At 45.4% G+C, this 24962-nt stretch overlaps 1 protein-coding gene and 1 non-coding gene across 2 annotated transcripts in view; one reads left to right on the top strand and one right to left on the bottom strand.

Moving 5' to 3' along the window:
* The window catches only part of TTLL4 (tubulin tyrosine ligase like 4), a 37740-nt gene extending 22128 nt beyond the window's left edge, over nt 1–15612 (bottom strand). Inside the window, exons 1-7 of the mRNA XM_060261767.1 lie at nt 14145–15612; nt 12228–12349; nt 5091–5154; nt 4337–4461; nt 2817–2927; nt 1758–1834; nt 916–1110 (exon numbers count right to left, since the gene is read on the bottom strand). Of these exons, the coding sequence (XP_060117750.1) occupies nt 916–1110; nt 1758–1834; nt 2817–2927; nt 4337–4461; nt 5091–5154; nt 12228–12349; nt 14145–15532 (2082 nt within the window). The 5' untranslated portion in view covers nt 15533–15612. The remainder of the gene's footprint in view (nt 1–915; nt 1111–1757; nt 1835–2816; nt 2928–4336; nt 4462–5090; nt 5155–12227; nt 12350–14144) is intronic.
* On the top strand, nt 1190–1256 carry TRNAS-GCU (transfer RNA serine (anticodon GCU)). The gene has a single exon. It is a non-coding gene; the product is annotated as a tRNA-Ser (tRNA).
* Nucleotides 15613–24962: the final 9350 nt, after the last annotated feature.

Below are 24962 nucleotides of genomic sequence, written 5' to 3'. Positions count from 1 at the left end.
AGGGTTACTGCAACCAGTGTTCTCTCTAAGCTGAGTTAGTGTAGCTAACTCAGTTTTTTAGCCCCCAACTCACACAATTTTTGTGTTAGTTCAGGAAAAATAGCCCCAGAGCAAACTACTTTATGCAGTAGTACACAACTTTAATGCCAGTTGCTCACGAAGCAGAATTTTTGCCCACAAGACTCCACAGCTTAGAGGGAGTGCTGATTACACCGCCCTTTCCAAATTATTATAAGCATCATCATAATTTATAGTCCACCTTCTCACTGTTCTTCCTCTCCTGCTTGTGGAACATAAAGGTACTAAAACTACAAATAACGGAAAGGAAAGAGCACATTACTGACTTTTTCAAACTGAAAAAAATCCCCACCTGTAGGAAGAAGACAATCAGTGGCTTAGTTGAGTTCAGTTATGGCAAAGTTAAGCGGTAACCAGAGTACTCTAGTGGCAGCACCAGCACTGGGGAGCCAGTGCAAGACTAGCACCCCAGGCCAGGTGCCCCAGTCACCCCTCACTTCCTCAGTGAAGGCGAGCTTGGTGGCGTCTATGCTTGGAAGCACAGATGAGAGGGACAGAGCAACCGTGAGTGAGCAGCATGTACGCCTGCTGAGGCTGGAAGCCCTGTGGTAACCGCCAAGCTCGCTATTTCCCTCGCTGAGGAAGCAAAGGTGGGCAGGAGTGCCCAAACTGGCACCCTCCCCCCAGAGCCGCGCTTCAGACAGCCACCTCATGCTGCCTAATGGACGTGCCAGCTCTGTCTAGTGGAAATTATATGTCTACAGAAGGGGAGCTCCCACAATTACTAGAGGGCACCAGAAGTTTGTACTGCTGGGAACAGCAGGAAACGACATGGCTGTACCAAGGCAAGAACTCCTAAGGAGCGAGTGTACATCCACATCTCCTCTCCAACCTCACCGGCTTCACAATCCACTTCTGGCGGCTTCCACAATCTTCCCAAGCCTTCCTGAGCAGTTTGATATCTTGAGGGAGGATAAAGGATTGTGGCAGGAAGTTGAACTCCTTCTTTCCGAAGCGCGTCTGCAATTTGGACACATTTCTCCACAGCCGGTCCTTCCGCCCGATTTGAAACGAGCCAGGAAAGTGGTTCAGCTGCAGATAGGGAATGAGAATTCAGCAATAATGTCTCCTTTATATCCTAGCTTTCTACTTTCAGTACCAGCGGAGGGACGGTGGCTCAGTGGTAGAGCATCTGCTTGCTAAGCAGAAGGTCCCAGGTTCAATCCCCGGCATCTCCAACTAAAAGGGTCCAGGCAAATAGGTGTGAAAAACCTTAGCCTGAGACCCTGGAGAGCCGCTGCCAGTCTGAGTAGACAATACTGACTTTGATGGACCGAGGGTCTGATTCAGTATAAGGCAGCTTCATATGTTCAACTAGAGAACATCCTTTCCTCCAAATTCAATATATCACCCACACTAATCCTAAAACCCTTGTTTGGTACTCCCACAGGTAGCTCACATAGCATAAGCTTGCAAGTGCCAAGGCACCTGCATACTGTGTCTTGTACACCTAGAATACCTTAAGAAACACTGCCACTCACAGCAGACTGTGAAGGGATGAGAGGAGGGGATACTAAAGCAGAGAACACAAAAGTTATTAGTTGCATGCAGTGGAAGAATTGGGGGGAGGGAACTGAAGAGAAGACAAGAGCTGAGTGTATCTTGCCTTCTGCCCCCCCCCCCCATCTTGCATGATGTTCTTCGATATGCTTTTGTACAGTATGATCCCATTCTCCTACCTTCTGGTGCTCCTTGACAATTCTGAATCCAGGAGACTTCATGTGATGGCCCCAGCAACCCAGCCAGTCATTGTTTCCTGTGGGCAACGCGGCGGTTCAGAAATCATATTTAGTATTATCTGGACAATGCGTCGGGAACATTTTTTGCTCTGTGCTCTAGAACTGGAAAGTCTCAGTCGCCTAAGACCTTTAATTTGGGGAAAAATATGAACGTACAATGCGCTCCTATCCCTAATCATGCTTCTTTCTCCATCAAAACTGCCGTACAAATAAACGCCAATAAAAATGCTATGAAGAACTGTATGCAGGTATAACCCACTTCTTTTCAATGGCATTCCGTCTGCTCTTTCTGTACACCGATGTCACAAGCTATATGCTGAAGGCAAGCCCTGTTAGTTCAGGGTGGATCGAAAGTTGATGCCAAATTATAAGTCACCATTCCTTTTGATATCTAACTCTCATCCTACTTGAAATAGTGGTGAATGAAGAGAGAGTGTATTTCTCAAAGGATCTACAGGAAAGAGCAGCTACAGCTCCCTGTAGTAACATATAGTCCACAACTGGCCATCGTGTGTATAGCAAACTCTGCCAAAGTCATTCGCATTTTTTTGCATATAAGAGAATGGAGTTCCCCTATACCATTTCCCCCAGTTTCTCTAAGAACAGAGCATAGGGCAACTAGTGAGGTCTTGCAGAAAATGGCAGCTTGTGGCAAAAAACATCCAGATTGCTGCCCGTGGGGACATATCAAGGCGGAAGAACCAGAAGGCTTGCCCAAAACTTGAAGGGAAGCAGTGGAAAAACAACATTCATAACAGCGGATTCCTAATCTGCAGCATCAGACTGATTCATCCATGCAAGAGAGGCACACCAAGGCAACCAATTCTTATCGAAACCACCGTGTTTGTGACTCAGGTAATCCAAGCGAGACAGCAAATTTTCTGAGCATTCAGCACCATTCCAAAGCAAAGCTGTGGGCTTTGGTAAACACGGATGTATGTAAGGGAGACAGAAAGGTAGATGTGCCCAAAAACCATTCCCACCCTGAAGACAACTCACTCCTGCTGACTTTGAAGTGAGACCTGCCAATGGTTTGCTTCACAATGTTTGGAGTCACAGTGCTCATCTTCCATCGCAGCATCTTCCTCTGCTCCCAAGGAAGCTTCTCCACTAGGAAGGAAGCAAATCCTAAAGGTAGAGGAAAACCTAACCTAACGAGCATTCATTTCTCAAAAATTCAGTTAAATAAAGTTGTAATGAGCAGAGAAGCTTGAAGGTGTAGATTTCTCTTCTGCGGATCTTAATATGATCGGACCAGCAAAAGAAGGAACCCTCTGCAGAAATTTCACCACTCTCCAATTACACAGTGTTCCTTAAATTGCTGGGCAAGCCCTCCTTAGGAATACAGAATACCTGGGCAGAGGTCACAAAGTTCCCGGAAAGAACCAGATACTGAGGCAGACAAACTCTTGTTCTCCTCACTAGCCAAGATATGGGTGGGTTAAAAGTAGAAAATCTTCATTGATTCACCTTAAATTTGTGGGAGTGGCAGCTGCCTGTTCTAATAATGTATTTGTATTTTCCTTCTTAATACCAGTGCTGGATTAGTTCCCTAGCTAACAGATCTTTGCATACAGGAGCAGACCATGCACACAACTGCAAGCAAGGATCTCTATGCATTTTCCTGTGGGTTAGATTGCTGATGCTGGGGTCAACAGAACAATGCAGAAGGTACAATAAATTTAAAAAGAAAAAGTGTAAGAAGTACTGCTGTAGCAATAAAGCATCCAGATTTATCTGCATGCACACTCCCAGTGCACAAGGGCAGCTTTGAGCTTTCCAGAACAAAGGCTGCTATGGTTTATACTATACTATAATCAATTCCTGTTACTCACTACAAAAACACCAGTGCAGAGCAAACAAACCACATGAACACACTGCCTTATACTGGGTGGGACTATTTGTCTTTCGAGATCAGTATTGTCTATTCTGATTAGCACCGGCTCTCCAAGGTCTCAGGCAGGGCTTTTTACATCACCTACTACCAGATCCTTTCAAACTGGAGATGCCAGGGACTGAACCTGGAACTTTCTGTATGTAAAACAGAAGTAATGACGCCACTCTTAACTAGACAGCCCATCTCTGCAGCAAGGAATGCTTGATCTGGGCATCATTTCTCCCTGGGACTGGGGCAGAAAACACAGGAAGAGTTGGACAGACATGCTACCTGCTGCTGAAGGCTGATAAAAATTACCATCCCTCCCAGAGTCTTAACTGCGGATTTACCCATTTGACTCAACCCACAGATAGAAAATGTCTAGTTTATGCTTTACCAGAAAATTTGGGTTCTGTACAAGAGGACTTCAAGAAAAAAAATGGTGTGCTATATTGTACAAGAGAATTAGTCAGAAGGCCCCTCTTTTCTTTTACTACATTCCACATTACCATATGTACCTCTCTGCTTTATCCCAACCCTGTCGTTTCCTGCTTTAAGCTATGAAGTCTTCTCAACCTTCCTTTGATATACTAGTTTCTTCGGATTTTGCCAGCACCCTGCAATAAATTCAAATCTACCTTACCTCTCTCATCTCGGGTACCAAAGTATATGGTAGGAGGCACATTAGGGAACAGGCTGCATACAAGAGCTGGCTTGAGAATTCGCTCTTGGCCCTCAAGTGGTGGTACCAATCCCTCGATGCAATTCCTAGGGGGAAAAGACAATCTTCCAGCTATATGACCACAGCAACAAGTAACGGAGCAAAGACGGTCACCTAACACATCAGTGCCTTTTCTATCTCTTTCCTACAATCAGGGCTTTTTTTTTGTAACAGGAACTCCTTTGCATATTAAGCTACACCCCCCCTGATGTAGCCAATCCTCCAAGAGCTTACAGTAGGCCCTGTAAGAAGAACCCTGCAAACTCTTGGAGGATTGGCTACATCAGGGGAGTGTAGTGTAATATCCAAATGAGTTCCTGCTACAAAAAAAGCCCTGCCTACTATACACAGTACACTTTAATTCTTGGTTGGGCCCTAAGGCCAATTACTAATACTGCTTGGGATGGATAACACTTGCGTTAGTTCAGAAGCTCTGGCCCAGAATATAACAAGCATCCCACTAGCAGCCTTTAAATCCAGCTTCTCAGTATAAGTGCATTTTTTTTGCTGGGATCGCATTTAGTGAACCATAAACTATTTGTTAACTGAAGGAGAGCTTCACTAAAAACGCCAGCAAGTGAATACACCCATAATTTTGGTTTAGTTAAGAGTGTACAATGGATTTTAGTGCACTGATCAGTGATAACAAAGCACTTCCACCATTCCTGAAACTCACCTGGATATAGCAGCCACAGAACCACTGGGGGACAATTCAGTTGAGGACGAACCATCTGATTCACCTGTAGTGACAAAGACCATTTAAGACAGAAAATTCTGGACCATGACTCCATGAAGAAATTCAGCCACCTTTTGTTTTTATAAAGGAAGTTTAGACAATGCGTCACATATATTCTTCTCGTAAAAGGGCGTTGCTTCTCTATGGAGCAGTATCTGTACATCTGGAGGAACATTTAAAATGACCCAACGGCAGCATTGGTACGGATTCTCTGGAAAACACTCTCACAATAGGTGTCATTGGGTCATTTAAATATTCTCCCCACACTTGCCCAAAGACAAGTGTGACGGGGAGAACATATAAAGGGCACCACAAGTTTCTTATCAATTACTTCAATTCGACTTCCTCCCAAAGAGAGATGAGGGAGGAGAATCTGTTCTCTGCCTGCTCTTCAATGTAGCCTTGGAATACCTTGCGTATGATGCAAGATGAAGACAGAACTTTGACGCAAGGTTGGGAGAACAAGAAATACTTATTTATACAGATGCTTTATTCATCATCTCCCATCCCCAAAAGTCAAGGTGCACCTTCTATTTAAACACATTATCCTAGGAATAAGGAACAGTGCAACATAACATGAGGATGATAAAAAGCCAATTAAGAAGGTTAAATTAATAAAACAGAGCAATGAAGATATCAGGCTCAGAGCTGCCGTTCATTGTTACTAAACAATATAATGTTAGTCAAACTGCAGTCTTCTTCCAATCTTTATTCAAGGAGATCTGATCACAGAGAAAACTCATAACAGAAAGATACTTATTCTGCTATGTTAAAATTATTTCTAACAACAATACTGAGGAGGTATTAAAGCGAGTTATCACTGCTTATGTAATTATTGCAAAACACCGGAAAAATGGTCAGACAGCAAGTACTGAAGAATAGTTTGAGGCCAGATTAATTACATTAATTTATTTTATGATATTCCAAGATAATAGACTGGATTGATCCATCTTTTCTGCTGGTGAAAAAGAGAGGTGGTGATCCTCTTAGAGCGCAATCGAGGGGGGCGGAAAGTCCTTTGGAAGCAGACGAGCTGGCATGTGGGCACAGGAAGGGTTTGCGCTGACATATGACCGGCGCCACCAGAGTGGAAGGGAGGTACATGGGCGGGGGGCTGCCCGAGCGGAGCCCCGCCTGAGGGCTGTGCCCGAGCGTGGGCAGAAGTGAGGAGGAGTGCAGCGTTCAGGCGGAGAAGGGAGTGGAGTTGGGGGTGCAGCCAGGCTCAGGCGGCTTCGTGGGCAGTTTGGCCCACGACACATAGCCCCTAGAGGCGCAACTTTACGGCCGCAAAAATGGCAGCATGCCTCATAGGCACACGTTGAAACCAAAAACAAAGGTTGCCGCCGCCGTGGAAGCTCGCAAACCCCTTAGGGAGTGGCATAATTGCCTTGCCAATCCCCTCGCGCCTCGGGCTGACAAGCCCCCTCTCCAGCACCCAATCACGGTCTCCCCCCTCCTAGAAATACTTCCGCTCTGGCCTTGCACTACTCAATTGCTAGGGAAAGGAGTGCATGGCGGGAGTTCTGCCAACGAGCTCCCGGCCATACGGACTTAGAGTGAGGGACAGGCAGGGCACATTGGTGACGGGTTTTGCACCTCGCGGTTGCTTTGACAGTATCTTTGCCTTGCGAGGGGGAGAGAGAGGTCTCTCCCCTGGGGCTAACTACTCTTGTTTCCAGGTCTCCACAGAGAACTGTCGCCCATAGCTGGGTAAGTTCCACTGCCCCTCCTCAGCCTCCCCCTCCCCTTGCTCTCGACCGCTCGGTGTGCGAGCGTCTCTGGCACTTGAACCAGGTAGTGGGCTCCGGCAGGGGGTATTTGCTGACCCCACTCCCCTGTGCTGCCGCCTGCTCCCTTCCCTTGGTCTGCCCTCTGCCACGTTCCCAACCCCTGGCAGGGCACGGTGTGTGTGTGTATGGCAGCTGCCCCGTTGTGGGGAGGTGGGTCAGAGACTGTCCCTATAAGAGGGCGCCGGGCTGCAATGCAGCCCGCTCTTCCAGCCACTGCCCCTGCAGGTGCTCTTGATCTCTATCTCCGTTTTGCAGGTGGGACTCCAACACAGAGGCTTCCGCGTGTGCCACTCCACCACCTCCCCACTCCTCAGCTGTTTCTGCCCGCCGCTCGGAATGGAGGCCCGCCCATGGCGAGACCACCCAGCATGCGCTAGGGAGACTGTTGCACTCTGTTCTGGAAAAATAAAGTCTGAACTGTGCCCTCTGTTGTCTCTCTTGCTTGGCATCTGCTGCACGTTCCCTGGGCAACACCCCCCCCCCCCCGTCAGTGGCTCATTTGCAAAGTTTTACAAACAGGTGCCAACTCATGAGAAATCAGTGGATTTTAGGTTTTTGATATTTGATGGAATTTTGTAAAACCATTGCATGTATTCAGAAACCTGTGTTGCTATATAGTGCAGGGGTGGCCAACAGTAGCTTTCCAGATGTTTTTGCCTACAACTCCCCTAGCCCCAGCCATTGGTCATGCTGGCTGGGGCTGATGGGAGTTGTAGGCAAAAAACATCTGGAGAGCTACCGTTGGCCACCCGATATAGTAGGTATCTTGATATGGTTATGCATGAATTACATAGGAATTTTCTATCCATTTTGGATGTATGGATCTTTAGTGGTATTATTAGTAATTTTGCCATGGTTTTTGTTTGCTATTGAAAGTAAAGAGTGAAGCAGAGGCCTGGAGTTAGGAGTGGGAATCACTCACTCTGTTGGGCAATCTGGTAAACCTAGACCGATTTTGCACTCAGCTTACCCCACAGATTATGGGACCTGCATGGACCAAAGCCATATGTGATTGGGGTTGTGAGGAAAAGGAGAATTAGGCAACATCAAGCAGAAAAGCCTGCTTCTAAATAAATAATATTGGCTGGATACTGGAGAAGAATTCACCTGCAAAATGCAAGAGATTTATTTATTTGCTGCAATTCTGTACTGCTTTTCCTTATTATTCAAAACAATTCAACAGCTGATCTCTTTTAAACATCAGTTAACATAATTAGATATTACGAAAACAAACGGGGCAAAATTTTAAAGTACTTAAGTAAAAATTACCCTATTCAAACTAGCAGTAATTATGGCTGTAACAGCATTTTTATTATGCTGCCGTCTCTTTTGATGTTACATTATGAGTTGCTATATGACAAGTGGATGCCAACATTAGTACTATAAAAGGAATCATTAGGGTTTGTTTCTACTGGGCTAGATTTTTATTTGAAAGTTACATGAAATACAAATATGCTAATAAGCTAATAATATGCTTTTCCGGAGGGTTCCTGGAAAAATGTAACCTGAAGGAGAAAGAAAATCAGGAGGTGTTCTGAGCCCCTGCTGCTCAGCAATAGGTTCCAGGATCTCCCCACAGTAACTGATTCTGAACCACTGGAACAAGGGCTACTTCCCCAGCCTCCACGAAGCTTGAAGAAAGTTTCTCAGGATCCTGTGGATAAGAAGCCTGGAGCTTCTGCTCCCCAACATAGGAAGAGGACGGTGGTGGTGATTGGAGACTCCTTGCTCAGAGGGATGGAGCCCAAAGTGTGCCAACCAGACTTATCATCCCAAGAGGTCTGCTGTCTGCTGAGTGCATGCACCCAGCATGTGACAGGAAAGATTGAAAGACTTATCAAGCCCACGGACTACTATCCTTTCTTGTTGATCCACGTGGGAACGAACGATACTGCCCGTCATAGCCCTGAACGTATTAGAAAAGACTATGTGGTTCTGGGTCAGAAGGTGAAGAAGCTGGGCACACAGGTTGTGTTCCCGTCAGTGCTTCCTGTTGAAGGCCGTGGCTTAGGATGAGAAAGAAGAATACTTCAAATAAATGACTGGCTATGTCGATGGTGTCGTCAGGAAATATTCGGATTTTTGGACCATGGCCTACGCTTTTGAGATGGTGCTCTTCTATTGGGAGATGGTTTGCACCTTATGCCAGTAGGAAAAGGGGTGTTTGGTAACAGCCTTGTTAACCTAATAAGGAGGGCTTTAAACTACATTGTATGGGGGAGCGAGACAATAATTCAAAGCCTCGTATGATGCCAGAAACTGGGGATAAGAACATTAAAGATTTGCAAAAAGTGGCACATATGCTAGGTAATGTTAACTTGCAGGCTTGTACGGAAACTAAACCCTCGGGATGCATAAAACGTAGATTCCGATGTCTCTACACTAATGCACAGAGTATGGGAAACAAACAGGAGGAACTGGAAGTCCTAATACAGGAAGGAGACTATGACATAATAGGCCTTACTGAAACTTGGTGGGATGACACTCACAACTGGAATATTAGGATTCAGGGGTACAACTTATTTAAAAGGGACAGCCAAATGATAAAGGGCGGAGGTGTAGCAGTATATGTGAAGGAGGCATATACTTGTGAGGAAATATGTGAATCTGAGCATGGCAGCTCACTTGAGAGTCTCTGGGTAAAAATAAAAGGAGTAAGAAATAACAGTGATATTATTGTGGGGGTCTGCTATAGACCACCAAGTCAGTCAGAGGACTTGGATGACATACTTCTACAGCAGATTGCAAAGTTCTCCAAGAGAAGGCATACAGTGATCATGCGATATTTCAATTACCCGGACATCTGTTGGAAGTCCAACTCTGCTAAAAATGAAAAGTCAAATAGATTCCTGACTTGTCTTGCTGACAACTTCCTTTTCCAGAAAGTGAAGAAGGAAACAAGGGGATCTGCTATCTTGGATTTGATTCTCACCAACAAGGAAGAATTGATTGAAGAAGTGGAAATAGTGGGTACCCTGGGCAGTAGTGACCACGTGATTTTGAAATTTACTGTCTTAGGGAAGGGAAAAGCTATATGTAGTCAGACTTATAGGTTGGACTTCAGAAAGGCAAACTTTGATAAACTTAGAACTATGCTGGGTAAAATCCCAGGGCCAGAAATACTTAGGAGGAAGGGGGTTCAGGAGGGGTGGGAGTTTCTTAAAAGCAAAATACTGAAAGTGCAATCGCAGACGATTCCTGTGAGAAGAAAAAATGGAAAAAGCCTAAAGAAGCCAAAGTGGCTCCATAAACAGCTCTCTAAAGACTTGAGAAATAAAAAAGACTCCTTTAGAAATTGGAAGGAGGGCCTTTTAACCAAGGATGACTTTAAACAAATCACCAGTCCTTGTAGAGAAAAAGTTGGGAAAATTAAAGCTCAGTATGAGCTTAGGCTGGCCAAAGATGCTAAAAACAACAAAAAAGGGTTCTTTTCTTATGTTCAGAGTAAGAAAAAGACCAAGGACTTGGTGGGCCCATTGCAAGGACAAGGAAGTGAAATTGTAATGGCTAATGAAGAGAGGGCGGAGCTGCTCAATTCCTACTTTTCCTCAGTCTTCTCTTCTGAGGGAAACGGTGGTCAACGTGGCAAAAACAGAACATATAAGGAGGGTATGAAGTTCCAACCTAAGATCAGCATAGGGTAGTACATAAACACCTGGTTTCTTTAAATGAAACTAAGTCCTCAGGGCCAGATGAATTGCATCCAAGGGTTCTAAAAGAGCTTGCGGATGTAATTTCTGAGCCTCTGGCTATTATTTTTGAAAATTCTTGGTGAACAGGAGAGATGTCGGAAGATTGGAGGAGGGCAAATGTTGTCCCCATCTTCAAGAAGGGGAAAAAAGAGGATCTGAGTAACTACCGACCCGTCAGCTTGACATCTATACCTGGAAAAGTTTTAGAACAAATCATCAAACAGTCGATCCTGGAACATTTAGAAAGAATGGATGTGATTACTAAGAGTCAGCATGGTTTTCTCAAGAACAAGTCATGTCAGACTAACCTGATCTCTTTTTTGGAGAAAGTGACTACCTTGCTGGATAACATTGTTTATCTTTCCAGTAAGGCTTCTGATAAGGTTCCCCATACTATCCTTGTTGACAAGTTGGTAAAATGTGGTTTGGATTCTGTTACCGTTAGGTGGATCTGTAACTGGTTGACAGATCGCACCCAAAGAGTGCTTGTGAATGGTTCCTCATCCTCTTGGAGAGAAATGACAATTAGAGTGCCTCAAGGATCTGTCCTGGGACCTATTTTGTTCAACATCTTTATCGATGATTTGGATGAATAGAGGGAATGATTATTAAATCTGCAGATGATACTAAATTGGGTGGGGTTGTGAAGACAGAAACAGGATACAGGATGACCTTGACAGGCTGGAAAACTGGGCTAAAATCAATAAAATGAATTTTAACAGGGATAAATGTAAAGTTCTGCATTTAGGTAGGAAAAATCCAATGCATGGTTATAGGATGGGGGAGACTTGTCTTAGCAGTAGTATGTGCGAAAAGGATCTAGAGGTCTTAGTGGATAATATGCTGAACATGAGTCAACAGAGTGATGCAGTGGCTAAAAAGGCAAATGCAATTTTGGACACAGAAGTATAGTGTCCAGATCACGTGATGTGATGGTATCGCTTCACTCTGCTCTGGTAAGACCTCACCTGGAGTATTGTGTTCAGTTTTGGGCACCACATTTTAAGCAGAATATAGACAAGCTTGACCGAGTCCAGAGGAGGGTGACGAAGATGGTGTGGGGTCTGGAGACCAAGTCCTATGAGGAAAGGCTGAAGGAGCTGGGGATGTTTAGCCTGGAGAGGAGATGGCTGAAAGGTGATATGATCACCATCTTCAAGTATTTGAAGGGCTGTCATATAGAGAGGATGGTGCGGAATTATTTTCTATGGCCCCGGAAGGTAGGACCAGAACCAATGGGTTGAAATTAAATCAAAAGAGTTTCCGACTCAACATCAGGAAGAACTTCCTGACTGTTAGAGCGATTCCTCAGTGGAACAGGCTTCCTCGGGAGGTGGTGGGCTCTCCTTCCTCGGAGGTTTTTAAACAGAGGCTAGATGGCCATCTGACAGCAATGAAGATCCTGTGAATTTAGGGGGGAAGTGTTTCTGAGTTTCCTGCATTGTGCAGGGGGTTGGACTAGATGACCCTAGAGGTCCCTTCCAACTCCATGATTCTATTATTCTAATTGCTGACGGTAGTGCATGACAACTCTCTTCTTTTTTAGCTGTACTTCAGTATTTTACAAAAAGTGATGGGGGCACAATACTACTGGCCTTCGTCATCATCTTCTTCTCCCTCCTCATCCTGACTGCAGACGTCTTCCAAGCCATCAGGGAGTTCTTCTTCTATATCCTCCACTTCTGCTTGGTCCAGCAGGGGCAAGTTAAGCGTAGAGCTGCAAAATCAAAGCTTAGAGTCACAAAACAGAACACTGTAGGCATCTTATATATTCCTGAAACCCTTCACAATGATGGATACAAAGAGGAATCTATGTGCACTGGGACTGGTAGTTAACTGCACAACAGTTGAGACATCCCATTGAACAACTTCTGTGTATGCTTCACACCATCATTTTGGGGAGGTAATTAAAAATACTGCACCGTTTATTTGCTTCATTTACCCCCCCCCCCACCTCTCTTGCCAATGGGGACCCATAACAGCTTACATTATTATTCTCTCCTCCATTTTATCCTCACAATCCTATGGTGTAGTTTAGCCTGAGAATGTATACTGATCCAAGGTCACCAAGCATGCTTTCATGGGTGGGAACTCAAACCTGTATCTCCCAGATTTAAATTCAACACTCTAAACACTATACCATATCAAGTACTCCAATTCATCCCTCTATCTTAGGGTGGCTTGCTTTACGCACATGATTTTCTAGCATATATATATATATATATATATATATATATATATATATATATATATATATATATATATATATATCACTTCCACGCGAGAAAGATTGTATACGCTCTCATGAATGATGAGCCGTGCTTTTCATACATGCTTTTTAAAAAGACTTGAAAGCAGTATGTTTATCGGATAGTGACAGTGTAGGAAAAGGGTGCCCTATTTATAAAACTGCATTGAAGTGATGCAATAAAGAGAAAAGTAAGGCTCTGGCGGCGGCCAGGGGAGGGACGGTGGCTCAGTGGTAGAGCATCTGCTTGGGAAGCAGAAGGTCCCAGGTTCAATCCCCGGGATCTCCAACTAAAAAGGGTCCAGGCAAGTAGGCGTGAAAATCCTCAGCTTGAGACCCTGGAGAGCCGCTGCCAGTCTGAGTAGGCAATACTGACTTTGATGGACTGAGGGTCTGATTCAGTATAAGGCAGCTTCATATGTTCATATATGTTCAAAAAAGGGAGAAATGCAAGCTACCACTTAGGTCAGTGGCCCCCAACCTTTCTGGCACCAGGAACCAGCCCACCCACCGTGGCCCCAGGGCCGGCAGGGTGGGTACACCGAATTTGGCCTCCCCCCCCCCCAGTGGTGTCTCCTTCTCCCTCCGTTTTCGCAATTTTAAGGCCCGGGAAGGGGCAGTGAAGTGCCTCCCAGGCTCTTTAAAGGCTGACACACACCCCCCGCCAATCAGCTGATCAGTGGGAAAAACTGCAGCAGCAGTGGCGAGCGACCCGCTGAAAAAGCGGCGCTGCCCTTGCCTCCTCCCCACTTCCTTCTCACGCCCAGGAAGGAAGTGGGAAGGAGGCAAGGGCAGCGCCACTTTTTCAGTGGGTCCTCGCTGCTGCTGCTGCAGTTTCCCCCACCAATCAGCTGATCAACCGGGGGGGGTGTCGGCCTTTAAACAGCGCGGGAGGCACTTCGCTGCTCCTTAAAATTGCAAAGGCGCCACGGGGAGGGGGGCAGCGAGGCTACGCGGCCCGGCTGCTAACAGGCCGTGGACCAGGACTGGTCCACGGCTCAGAGGTTCGGGACCCCTGACTTAGGTAATCCTGCTTAATACTTTGGTCTCGACTTGTGGCACACCTGCCAAACAGACCAGTCTCCAAAGCAAAATGGTTATGCCCAATCGGAGACAAACCTAACTCCTTTCTGCGCTACCCCCCTACAAAAAAACAACCCATGCTCTACAGTGGTTCTGTACCACATCACTGCCAGCCCAGGACATAAGGGATTCTTGAAAACAAAACATACCACCGCCCCTGCATACCTACCACAGTACTTACTCAGTATCTTTCACAGCAGTAGGCTGACCCCATTTGGTATCTGTGCCGAACGGTAGAGATGAAATTGTTGTCTCTTCGTCAGAGACAGTAGACCGCGGGGACAGCTCCGTTTTAACCACTTGCTCTGTACTACTGACAGATGGAGAACTGACAATTGGGCTTGAGGCGGTATGGTTGGAAGGCTCAGGATCTGAGGCTAGACAGCGAACGTTGATGCGCTTAGTGCAGATTTCAGCACCCTCTGAACCAGTAAGGCTCTGGCGGCGGCCGTCATGTTCCAGATTTGGAGGGGCAGCAGCTGATACTTCTTTTGGGGTGATCTGTGCTACAATGTGCGGTTTCCACCGGCTGAACAAAGTGGAGTGGAAGTTTGCATTCATAAGGCAGGAGCTGTCAATGCGGTGACCAAACTCATTGTAGGTACTAATCTTCCGGATACCACTAGCAGTCAGCTTCCTCATGGCTTCGGTCAACCGAACATTTTGTTCTTTTAGGTTCTGCGATCTATTCTCACCATCCTCAGCTCGCCAAGACGACCGATCTACTTTGAGGACTGGGCTGTTGTGAATAGGTAAGCAAGATCTAGCACCAGTTTGTTCTAGAGTTAGGCCGTTACTTCTCCCAAGTTTCCTATCTAGATTCATGGAACAATCTCCATGCCCCCCAGAATGAGTCCAAGAGAACCCTGGCGGTCTTGACAGGCTTTTTAGCTTCTTATTTTCTGGTGGTAGTGGTTGGTGATGGTGCTGCTGCAAAGGCACTTTAGCACTGGTTGGCCTCAGAAAAGAGTTATTGTTTAGCACTGGTCTATAGGAACTGGAGCTCTGCTTCCCTGAGTTGAGGGTAAACCCCTTTGACACTGGACTGGAACGCCCACTGGGGGTACTTGGCACCAGAAATGGATCCATGGTTGAGGATGACATGACGTTGTTAGGAATGGAACAAAGGAAAGGTGGTGGGATGCGAAGAGCTTTCTTCTCCAAAGCACCTGGCTGCACACAGATGGACTCAAGCCTCCGATAGGGCTTGTGTCTGAAGTAAGAACGTCGACAGAGCAGGGCACTTCCAAGAAAGTTTGGGAAAGAATGGGGCTGAGATGGAGGAGGGCTCAGAAGCACTGCCTCACGACATGGCAAGTCTGGACGCAGGAAGCAGGAACGCGAGAGAGAGGTCCCTGAGTGGGCTGGGTGGCGGTGTTGGAGAGGGGTCACATGATTCCGTTCCAGCTGCCAGATGGGTTTCAGCTGCTGCTTTGCGAGGTACCAGGTCTTGGTTTCGTGAAGCTTCACTGTGAGTGGTGGCACTGTCAGCCCTGATGGGATGCCCGCATGGAACCGGTTTCCTGTCTCAAGGCTTAGGCTATAGGCTTCTGGCCCTGCTGAGGCCATGTAGAGCCATCACATACCCTCAATGAGCACAGCGGTGAACAGAAATCAGAGCAGCATTTTTACTATATCCGGCCTGAAAAAGGGAAACACGTAAATGAACCTGTGTGACTGATTCTGTCCCAAAAGACTTTTCTTTTCCCATTTGCTCTTCCTCCACACAATTGTTATTTATGCAACATATCAAGTGACAGAACAGTCACAATGATAGCTGCAACTGAGGGCAGACACATGTATAACTGCAGCCCCCAGTTAGCTGCATGCTTCAATTCTCACACATCGGTCTTTCATTCGGTTACCAAACTACACTGCTGGGCAGGCAGCAATTCCTGTTGGACCTCTGAAGTGGCAGTATCAGGGAGCTGAAACTTCATTCACATACAAACGTATAGGAGTTTGCTCTCTTCAAACAGCAGCAGCTCCCCTGATGGAATAGCATTCACTTGCGGAGACATTCTAGCCAAAAAAAACACCCCTGAAACTGCAGATTGCCCAGCCTGTCCCCCACATTATTCCTTCAGGTCCACTGGCTTGCAAGAGCACAAATTCAGGGGGAACAGAAGACTGCAGTGAAAGCAGGAAGGCAAAGACGCTTCCTTCCCTAATACAACTCCACTCACGCTGCTTGGGATGGAAGCCTTTGTAGCCCAGCCTTGCTTTGACCAACGTTAAGAATGTGAAACAAGAACACACGTCCATTTGACAAATGGGCATGCACAAAACTAAGCTACACTTTGGGTGAACAAATTAGGATGCTGATAAGCAGGTACTTGATACTCAAAGTAGTACCAACATACTGACAAATTACATGCAAGAAAACAATTAAGTTTTCCCCTTTTGAAAACATTCAGACACTTTTTTGTAGGGCTTAATTCTCCAGTCCCCACCCAATGTCATATAATAGCTGAAACTTTCTGAAATCGAGTCTGCCATGCATACAAGGTATGTTTGACTGTTCAGTTACCAGATTTCTAATTCAAAAACGGCTGTTTCAACTTTGTCGATATATTCTAAATCACACAGTACCCAAATAACTCAGTTCTGGCTGCAAGCGACAATATGCCAACACAGGCAGCAGGAGGCACAAATGAATATACTTTAAAATTCACTACTGAGATAATTATGAGAGGCTTCCCTCAATACGCACAACACCTCAATAATATGCAAAGGTATTTTCCAGGCAATATGTTTTTTAAAAGAGATGTTAGTAAGGTTAATAGATTGTAAGGAGAAGATGAGTATACATACACAAAGCACCTGAAAGTAAATATAAGACCTTAGATACAAACTGACCCATAGAGCAGTCTTTACATCCATTTTCTTCTAGAAGCTGGTTTTCAAGGTCCCAGGCAGAAAAAAAGAAAATGATCTATATTTCCATAAACAGAAGAGAGTTTGCACAGTCATTAAAAACTACAGCTGTTCTAAAAAGGAAGGCCAGTTCCATAGCAGAATGTTCATGAGATAAGCTAATTAGGTTACCGGAAACAATGCTGATTCCGTATGACCCAGCAAAGGGATTCAAAGGTATCAAAACTGAGACAAGATACTGTATGGTATGCTCTTCCAGACAGTCCTAGACAGAATCTACTAAAAACACCTCATCCATGAGTTAACAAAAAGCTCCCACCATCAGAGCTTTGGCCAGCAAAGAGGAAAAGAACGATCGCAAGCAACTTCCACGACATCCCAAGGTAAACGGCCTCTGTGCTAGAACAATCAACACTCCTTAATGTTCCAGAACAGGACTTTGTCTGCTCTTCTGGCTCTGTGCTGGAGCATGTACTTGTGCAGTTTCACAGATCAACATAACACACAAGCCTGCAGGACTAACCTGGAAAACATCCTCTGCCCTTCTAAACTTCTCAGGATTTATCAGGCAAGGGTTTACCTAAAAGCCAACAGATAAACGGCAACATTTATCTACTGCTGAAGAAACTTTTCTCCAATGCCCATCTAGCTATTGAACTGCTGTGTTCCATTTCAGAAAATGGCACATGATACAGTGGCATGTATTAGATTACCCAATCTACACCCAACAACACATTCCAATGTGTAGTGACATCTAACCTCTACACACAGATTAGGGCAAAAACAAAGACTACACGGAGCTACTAGCAAGCGGCAGCATAGAGTTTCCTTTTGCAAACACGCTACTTGTGTCTTCCAGATACTATTCCTCAGTAAAATCCCAAAACAAGATTATATAATCATCTTTTATTAAGACCAACCAAAACATTCAAATTCACCAGAACTCTTCATCGAGCTAGATACTAAAAAGTATGGAGTGGGAAGGAAAAAAAGACCTTTAGGAAAACTAATCTCAATCTGTTTTGCGGAGCCAGAACCTAACATGAGCAACAAGACTAAATTTTTCAGAGCCCATTTAATTCTGTCCAGCACTATTTCTACCTAAGCTTCCCCAGTGTCCTAAGGAAAAGAACTCATCAACTTCTACAACACTCTCCTCGTGTCCAGAGAATAAGCAGACTTCTGGTTTAGCCATTCTTATTATTTTAGTACTACAGAGGAAGGGATGCAAAGCTGGCCCAATAAAAGGCATCGCCTTGCTTGTTATGCTTCTGAAAATGCTTTTCAGTAACATCCAATATTCTACATACTTATTTACCTGTTAGATGACTGGCATAATGCTACTATTGCCACTTCATCCCAAAACAAAAAAACTGAGAAATAAAACATACTGGCATCTACTACAGCTGCTTCTTGACAGATTTCTGTGGGCTTGATGAATGTATCCACTTTCTGGATGCACTTGGACAAAAGTACATCTTATGTGTATTTCTGTGATCAGTTAGCCACCTTCTGTAGGGAGGAGAACAGCACAGTGGAAGGGAAAAAGAGGGGCTCTTTAATCATTTCCTCTCCTGCTGTTTTCCTGTTGAAAGATGCCATCCCTGCACGGCTTTTATGCCCACTAGGGACACTTAAAACAGAAAGAGTCCCTCTCTCTATGCTGTACAACTAATTTTTTTAAAAGTCCCAATGAATGCACATGGAAAAGGGGTGAGGGCAAATTAAATTGTCTGGTAACTATATGTAATGCATACTTCCACTCTTTGTGCACTTGAGCACATATGTGGAAAAAAGCAAGGCGAAGTAAACTTTATCAAGGACATAATGACTACCCAAAAATGAATGAATGTGTGGCTTGGTACCATCTTTGGCATCATTTAGGCTCCAGACAAAGACTATTTTGTTTATCCAAACCAATGGTTTGCTGCTTTCTGGGCTATAGGCTGAAGTTTTTTGTGCTATAGTTTTTATCATTTTGAGCCTTCTTGCTGTTTTTAATGTTATTTTTATAGTTAACATAGCCTTACATTGTTTTAGTGTTATGCACTGCAAGCGGCTTTGAATGCCCCTATGAGGACATATATTTAAAAAGCAAACATTATGTAGACTCAATATTTCTTAAATTAAATGTGATATCTGGAGGGAGTATTTTTACTTTCAGGCCTCATGGTTGTTGACTGGCTTTACATTCTCATTGTAGTACTCTTGAATAAGAGACAAACAGTTAACTTCACTAAACGTATTCGGAGATCTATCTCAAAAGTATATTAATGACCACTTTGACATATACCAGAAAGTTAAGAAACTGCATTAGGCAGATAGTCACAATCTAGTAGCTAGCATGCTAAACAAATATCGACAAAAATAATTAACCTTGGCGCGCCGGTTACAGATGATAGCTACATCGGCTCACAAAGCAAATTTAAAGAGCAACTTGCAGCAGACCAAGAGTTAGAAGAGGAATGTGAACCAGAAATCTCCTACTAATGATGAAGAGACCTGAATTAGATCATCTTTACCTATCTACTGGGCATCAGGGCCTGATAGAGAGATAATGAAAAGGTCTCTTCAAAAGTTCAGTCCAAATGCAATTTAATGTACTTTGCATACTGGTCTTTCTAGCTCCTAATTTCCCACCTTCTTTATTTAGCCATCAGGAAAATGCTCTAATACCATACACTCATAAATCCAAATGATTTCTATAGATCAAAGTCACAGAACCCCATCATACCTGATCTCCCTATCTGGCACAAATAATAGAGGACCAAAGAAATAGAGCAAGATGGATGTTTCAGCACATGACTCCCTTAAAATATAGTGCTAGTGCAAATATGGCCCCACTGCCAAATACCAGCAAAAGTATACAGTGGTGATTATATTAAAACTATGACAATATATCATGGTCGGTGACCCCTGAAAATTTCAATTCCTACTTCCCAAACTGAGCCACTATAGAACAACTGCTCTACTTTCTTGACAAAAAGATCACTTCTCGCCCAAGCCTCGCAGATGCCCTCTTAATCATAACAGCAGTGCATGAATTAGATTCAAGATGACAGAAAGGCAGTTCTCATTACTCACAGACGAGAGCTCTTTAAGGAGTGTTCCGACCACAAGCACTGTAATTTTCAGAACTGCCCAATTCTAACGAAAGGATCGAGCAATAGGCAGCCGACAGCTCTTTAAAAATTGAAAGCGGCTGAAACAATAAAGCTGCCGTTTCTTTTCTAGAGAGTTTCGGTTCCATTTGTTGTTTCTGTTGTCTTGTTACTTTTCCTCGTTTCCCACTAGAAATGCCTCCAGAAAATGTCGACATTGTGCTAAAAAGCGTTAAGAAACGTGCTTTGTACATTTCATTAAACCAGAAGCAAAAGTAATCTATCAGGTCAGCAATCCCTGGCCCTAAGCTTTGGATGGTGAGAAAACCCTATGCTGCTATAGCCTGAAGATATGTCAGTGCCAGGGATTGCAACTGCAGTACCCAAATGGGTGGACTCAGTGGTATACTAGAGATGCAAGAGAATTTGGTTCACATCCGAAGCCTCCCCCCACCAGTACCACCACACCAATGATAGCTCTGGTAGTATTTCTCTCCCACTGAAAGCATGCAACATGAAAATAAAAATTCCCACAACACACTTCCAAATTCCCAAGCCCAGGCACTGGCTAAATCTGGTGCCAATCACAGCCCTCCAAAACTGTATGTAAACCCCAGGCCATAGCACTCTATGACTGATGGGTGATAGCAAGGTTCCTAAGGGCTCTAGTGCAATTGCTGTGGTCTTCACACCTGGATGAGGCTTAAAAAAATTCTTCCTCCAGCTGTTCAGCCATGGGATTCTGACTAGCAATACTAGCACTTCTATCACCAACGCACTGGTACCAGGATCTTTGGATTGGGCTTTAAAACAAGCTGATAATGATGATGGTGATGATTTCAGCTTGCTGATTGACCTATCCCAGCGTGCACCAGGCGCTGGGTGATGTACAAGGGGGGGATGATGCCATAAAAACAAAATATACACAACGTTTAAAATTCAGTGCAAATACGATACAGATTGGAAACCGAGGTAAAAGTCTGAGATGGTGTCCTACACATGTTTCTCCCAGTTCTGGACTTCCCGGCCAGTTTCTAGGCAGGGGGGAGGGAACAAAGAGAATATACAAAAGGGCGAGGGTGGAAGGGTGCCAGCCAGTGAAAAGAAACCATTGCTGCCCTAAACCTAGATAGATGGACAGATAGATTAATTTATTATTGATCGATTGCTTATTATTATTATTGATTGATTATAGAAGGATGTCACTGATTTTTTTTTTAATTTTTCAGTAGGTTATGCTACTAGAAGCAAGATAACAGGCACTGTCAAGGTTGAAACATGGAATGCGGCAACAGCTACAATACATGAAATCCACCAAGAGTGTGCTGTGGCTTCTGACTATAAGCACTAACAAAATATGAGAAACATACTGCTTCATAAATTAATCTTGGAAAGCCAGGCTTTTTTTGAGCAAGAACGCAGTTTGGGCTGGTTTGGTGTCAGGGGGTGTAACCTAATATAAAAATGAGTTCCTGCTGGTTTTTTCTACAAAAAAGCCCTGTGTGGAACAATGGTGATGTCAGGAGGTGTTATCTAATATGCAAATGAGTTCCTGGTGGGCTTTTTTTGTAGAAGCCCTGTTGAAAAGCAAATACCTGAATGTGAAATGCTAAACAGGACTCAACTTGTCATCTGCAACAAAACAGGGGATTCAGCATTACTGCACGAACACAGAATTAGCAAACAGACAAGCTTAATTGTAGAGAATTCTACGGCCGAAAACGAGCAAAAGGAGGAAAGTTTTCACGATTGAAGGAAATTGGTAAAACAGAGGACACTTTCTAATACAGCTAGCTGGTTATGAAGTCCCTCACCAGCTTGGCTAAGTGTACACCAAACCCAGCAACGTAACTTCCACACAGCTGCATCTGTCTAATAATGCATACAAGCTATCTTTCTCTGCACTGCTGCCTGTTCATCTGAACTACTGCCCCTTTTTTTCTATACTCATTTCTCCCCATGACTCTCATCCCTTCTGACATCAAAACCTTGCTTTTAAGCCGCTCCCACCTCTAAGCCCTACTTATAATGGGTTTACAGTAGTTTAACTACTTTTGTTTGCTGCCTCATCCCCCTCTACCTTACATCCCCCATACGCTTTCTTTCTTGAAAGCTTATAGCCCTCCTTTTTCTCCTCCTCCCATTCATTTTTTTTCCATACAATTCCCTATGCTTAAAATGAATCTCCAGTCAGAACAGTCTGTCAGGATATCTTCCTCTTTTAAATCCTGCCTCAAGATCCATATCTGCAAAGTTTTCCAAAAACCATTCCAGCGCACTTTCTACCACCTTTCGTATCCATTCAAAAGCCCCCTTCCTGTGCATTTTGTGTAACGTGAACCCTCTGGGCAAGGGTTACATCATTTCCATGTTCCTTCACAGCACCAGGTGTGGTGCTAGTACTAAGTAAATGTTGGAATAGCCGTGGCAGTGATCACACTGCAATCGCTACACACCAGAAGAACGATAACCGAAGTCCAGGTCAGAAAATTCAGGTAGTTTGCAGACATACCTCAATAAAATTCAGTGGGAGGCCATCCCAACCATAATCTGTCGGGTCATTATAACAAAGATTTCCAAAACAAAATGCCTCACAGCTGATGGACACCATGCACAACAAAAGTGACGGAAAAGCAGAATAAGGTGAAACAGCCGCCATGGGCAGGACAACTTTGCATGTCCTTCCACACACAAACACAGTTATCACGTGGGGTGGCTCATTCACTCTTTGCCAGCCTGGCAGGTCTGAAGACTCTATACCTGGGCCTGAGACTAGACACTAAGACAGGCAAAACAGAGATATATCCGTAAATCACGGATCCCAACTCCCCACTACGACATCACCGAGGTCAGAAATCCTTCTCACGTTTCCCCTACTCGAACCTGATCAGGGACTGTTCACAATCGACACAAACGTGATCTATAACACACCCGAATTCATGATACAGGAATGCTACTTTTTAATCCTCGGAGGAGAGCGCTCACAGGTTCAGGACGAAGGGGGCCATTCAGTGAACATGACAACACTGGCCGGGGGGACGGGGGGGACAGGACTGCTCCTGGTATCAGAGTCTTCCAAGTATGCCCAGGCTGTTTAGAGCCAATAGTGGGGGATGTTGCAAGACCCAAGACCCAATAGTGGGGGATATTGCAAGACCCAAGATGGGAAACTCCTGACCTGGAGAATTGGGGATGGAGCCTAGAGAGCTGAGGGACCTCAGTGGGATACAATGCCATAGAGCAGGGCTGGATCTAGGAAGTGGGGGGGGGGGCAGAGGGGGTGCGTGCCCTTGGGCGCCCACAGGGGGGGCACCAAATTGGGTATGGAGTCCATTGTATGCAATGGGACCATAAGATTTACCTGTTGTAAGCCGCCCTGAGCCACCTTGGTGGGAAGGGTGGGATATAAATCATAAATAAATAAATAAAAAAGATAGAATGGCCCAAAAGGGGGCGTCATTTTTAAATTTTGCCCCCCCCCCAAAAAAACCATATAGATCCAATCCTGCCATAGAGTGGGATACAATGCCTCAGAGCATCTATTTTCCCCAGGAGAACCGACCTCTGTGGTCTGGAGACGAGCTACAATCCCGGGGGATCCCCAGGTCCCACCTGGAGGCTGGCATCCTTACCAGATTCCCCCCAACATCGTGGCCACCGCCCCTCACTTTACCCTTGCTCGGGGGTAGGGCAGGTTCACCCTTTACCGGGACTTCATTGCCCTGATAAGAAAGAAGGGCAAGAGAAACACGAGGTTCCCGCAAAGGATCAGAGTCACGAAAGCCCCTCCTAACTTACCGGCTCCGAGGGAGGCGGGCGGTGACTTGGCCCCCTCCGTCCCGAACCGCCCGCCGTTACCACGGAGACACTTCCGCCCAAAGGCGGGGCCAGAACACCGCGTGCCGCGGTTTCTAGAGCGTGCGCATCACCCCCACGAACGGAGTCTGTGATAGAAATGCTTCGGCTATGCTCTGCCAATGAAAAGGGCGGGGAACACCCAACCTGAAGACTACAAGCCCCGTCATGCATCGCTCCATCCCGCTTCTAGAATGGCTAGCCTACAACGCCCCCTAGAGGCAAGAAAACAAATAAACTAAACAGCTCTGATGGATCCAAGCGGGCAGCCGTGTTGGTCTCGGGTTGCCAATCCCCAGGTGGGGGCAGGGGATCCCCCGGTTTGGAGGCCCTCCCCCCCCCCGCTTCAGGGTCGTCAGAAAGCGGGGGGAGGGGAGGGAAATGTCTACTGGGAACTCATGATTCCCTATGGAGATTTATTCCCATAGAAAATCATGGAGAATCGATCCGCGGGTATCTGGGGCTCTAGGGGGGGCTGTTTTGGGGGGTAGAGGCACCAAATTTTCAGTATAGCATCTAGTGCCTCTCCCCAAAATACCCCCCAAGTTTCAAAAAGTTTGGACCAGGGGGTCCAATTCTATGAGCCCCCAAAGAAGGTGCCCCTATCCATTATTTCCTATGGAAGGAAGGCATTGAAAAAGGTGTGCCGTCCCTCGAAATGTGATGGCCAGAACTCCCTTTGGAGTTCAATGATGCTTGTCACAGCCTTGATCTTAGCACCACCCCTAATGTCTCCTGGCTCCATCCCCAAAGTCTCCTGGCTCCACCCCCAAAGTCCCCAGATATTTCTTAAATTCGACTTGGCAACCCTATGTTGGTCTGAAGCACAGCCTACCAGCTATGTATGGCTCTGCTCACTGTGCTGGATTCCTCGTCTGATGAAGTGCGCTTAAGAGCACACGAAAGCTTACGTTCTAAATTAAAAAAAAAAATGGGTTGGTCTTAAAGTCGCCACTTGACTCCTGCTTTGTTAAACACAGCTCTGAGGCCGGCTGATCTCTGTGCAGGCTAAGCCTCTCCTCACACTACATTTCCCAGAATGCCGTCGGACTAAAGGCAAGGGAGGCGCCTTCTCTGCGCCGCGGCATGGGGTAGTGGCAACGGGAAGCACGGCGAGCAAGGCTACCCATTGAACCCCTCGAGGGCTAGTTCATGTGGTCGTAGCT

This window comes from Heteronotia binoei, chromosome 21, assembly GCF_032191835.1.
Source record: "Heteronotia binoei isolate CCM8104 ecotype False Entrance Well chromosome 21, APGP_CSIRO_Hbin_v1, whole genome shotgun sequence".
Lineage (NCBI taxonomy): Eukaryota > Metazoa > Chordata > Lepidosauria > Squamata > Gekkonidae > Heteronotia > Heteronotia binoei.
The sequence above is the reverse complement of the archived record's forward strand: the minus strand, read 5'-3'. Positions and strand labels throughout refer to the sequence as shown.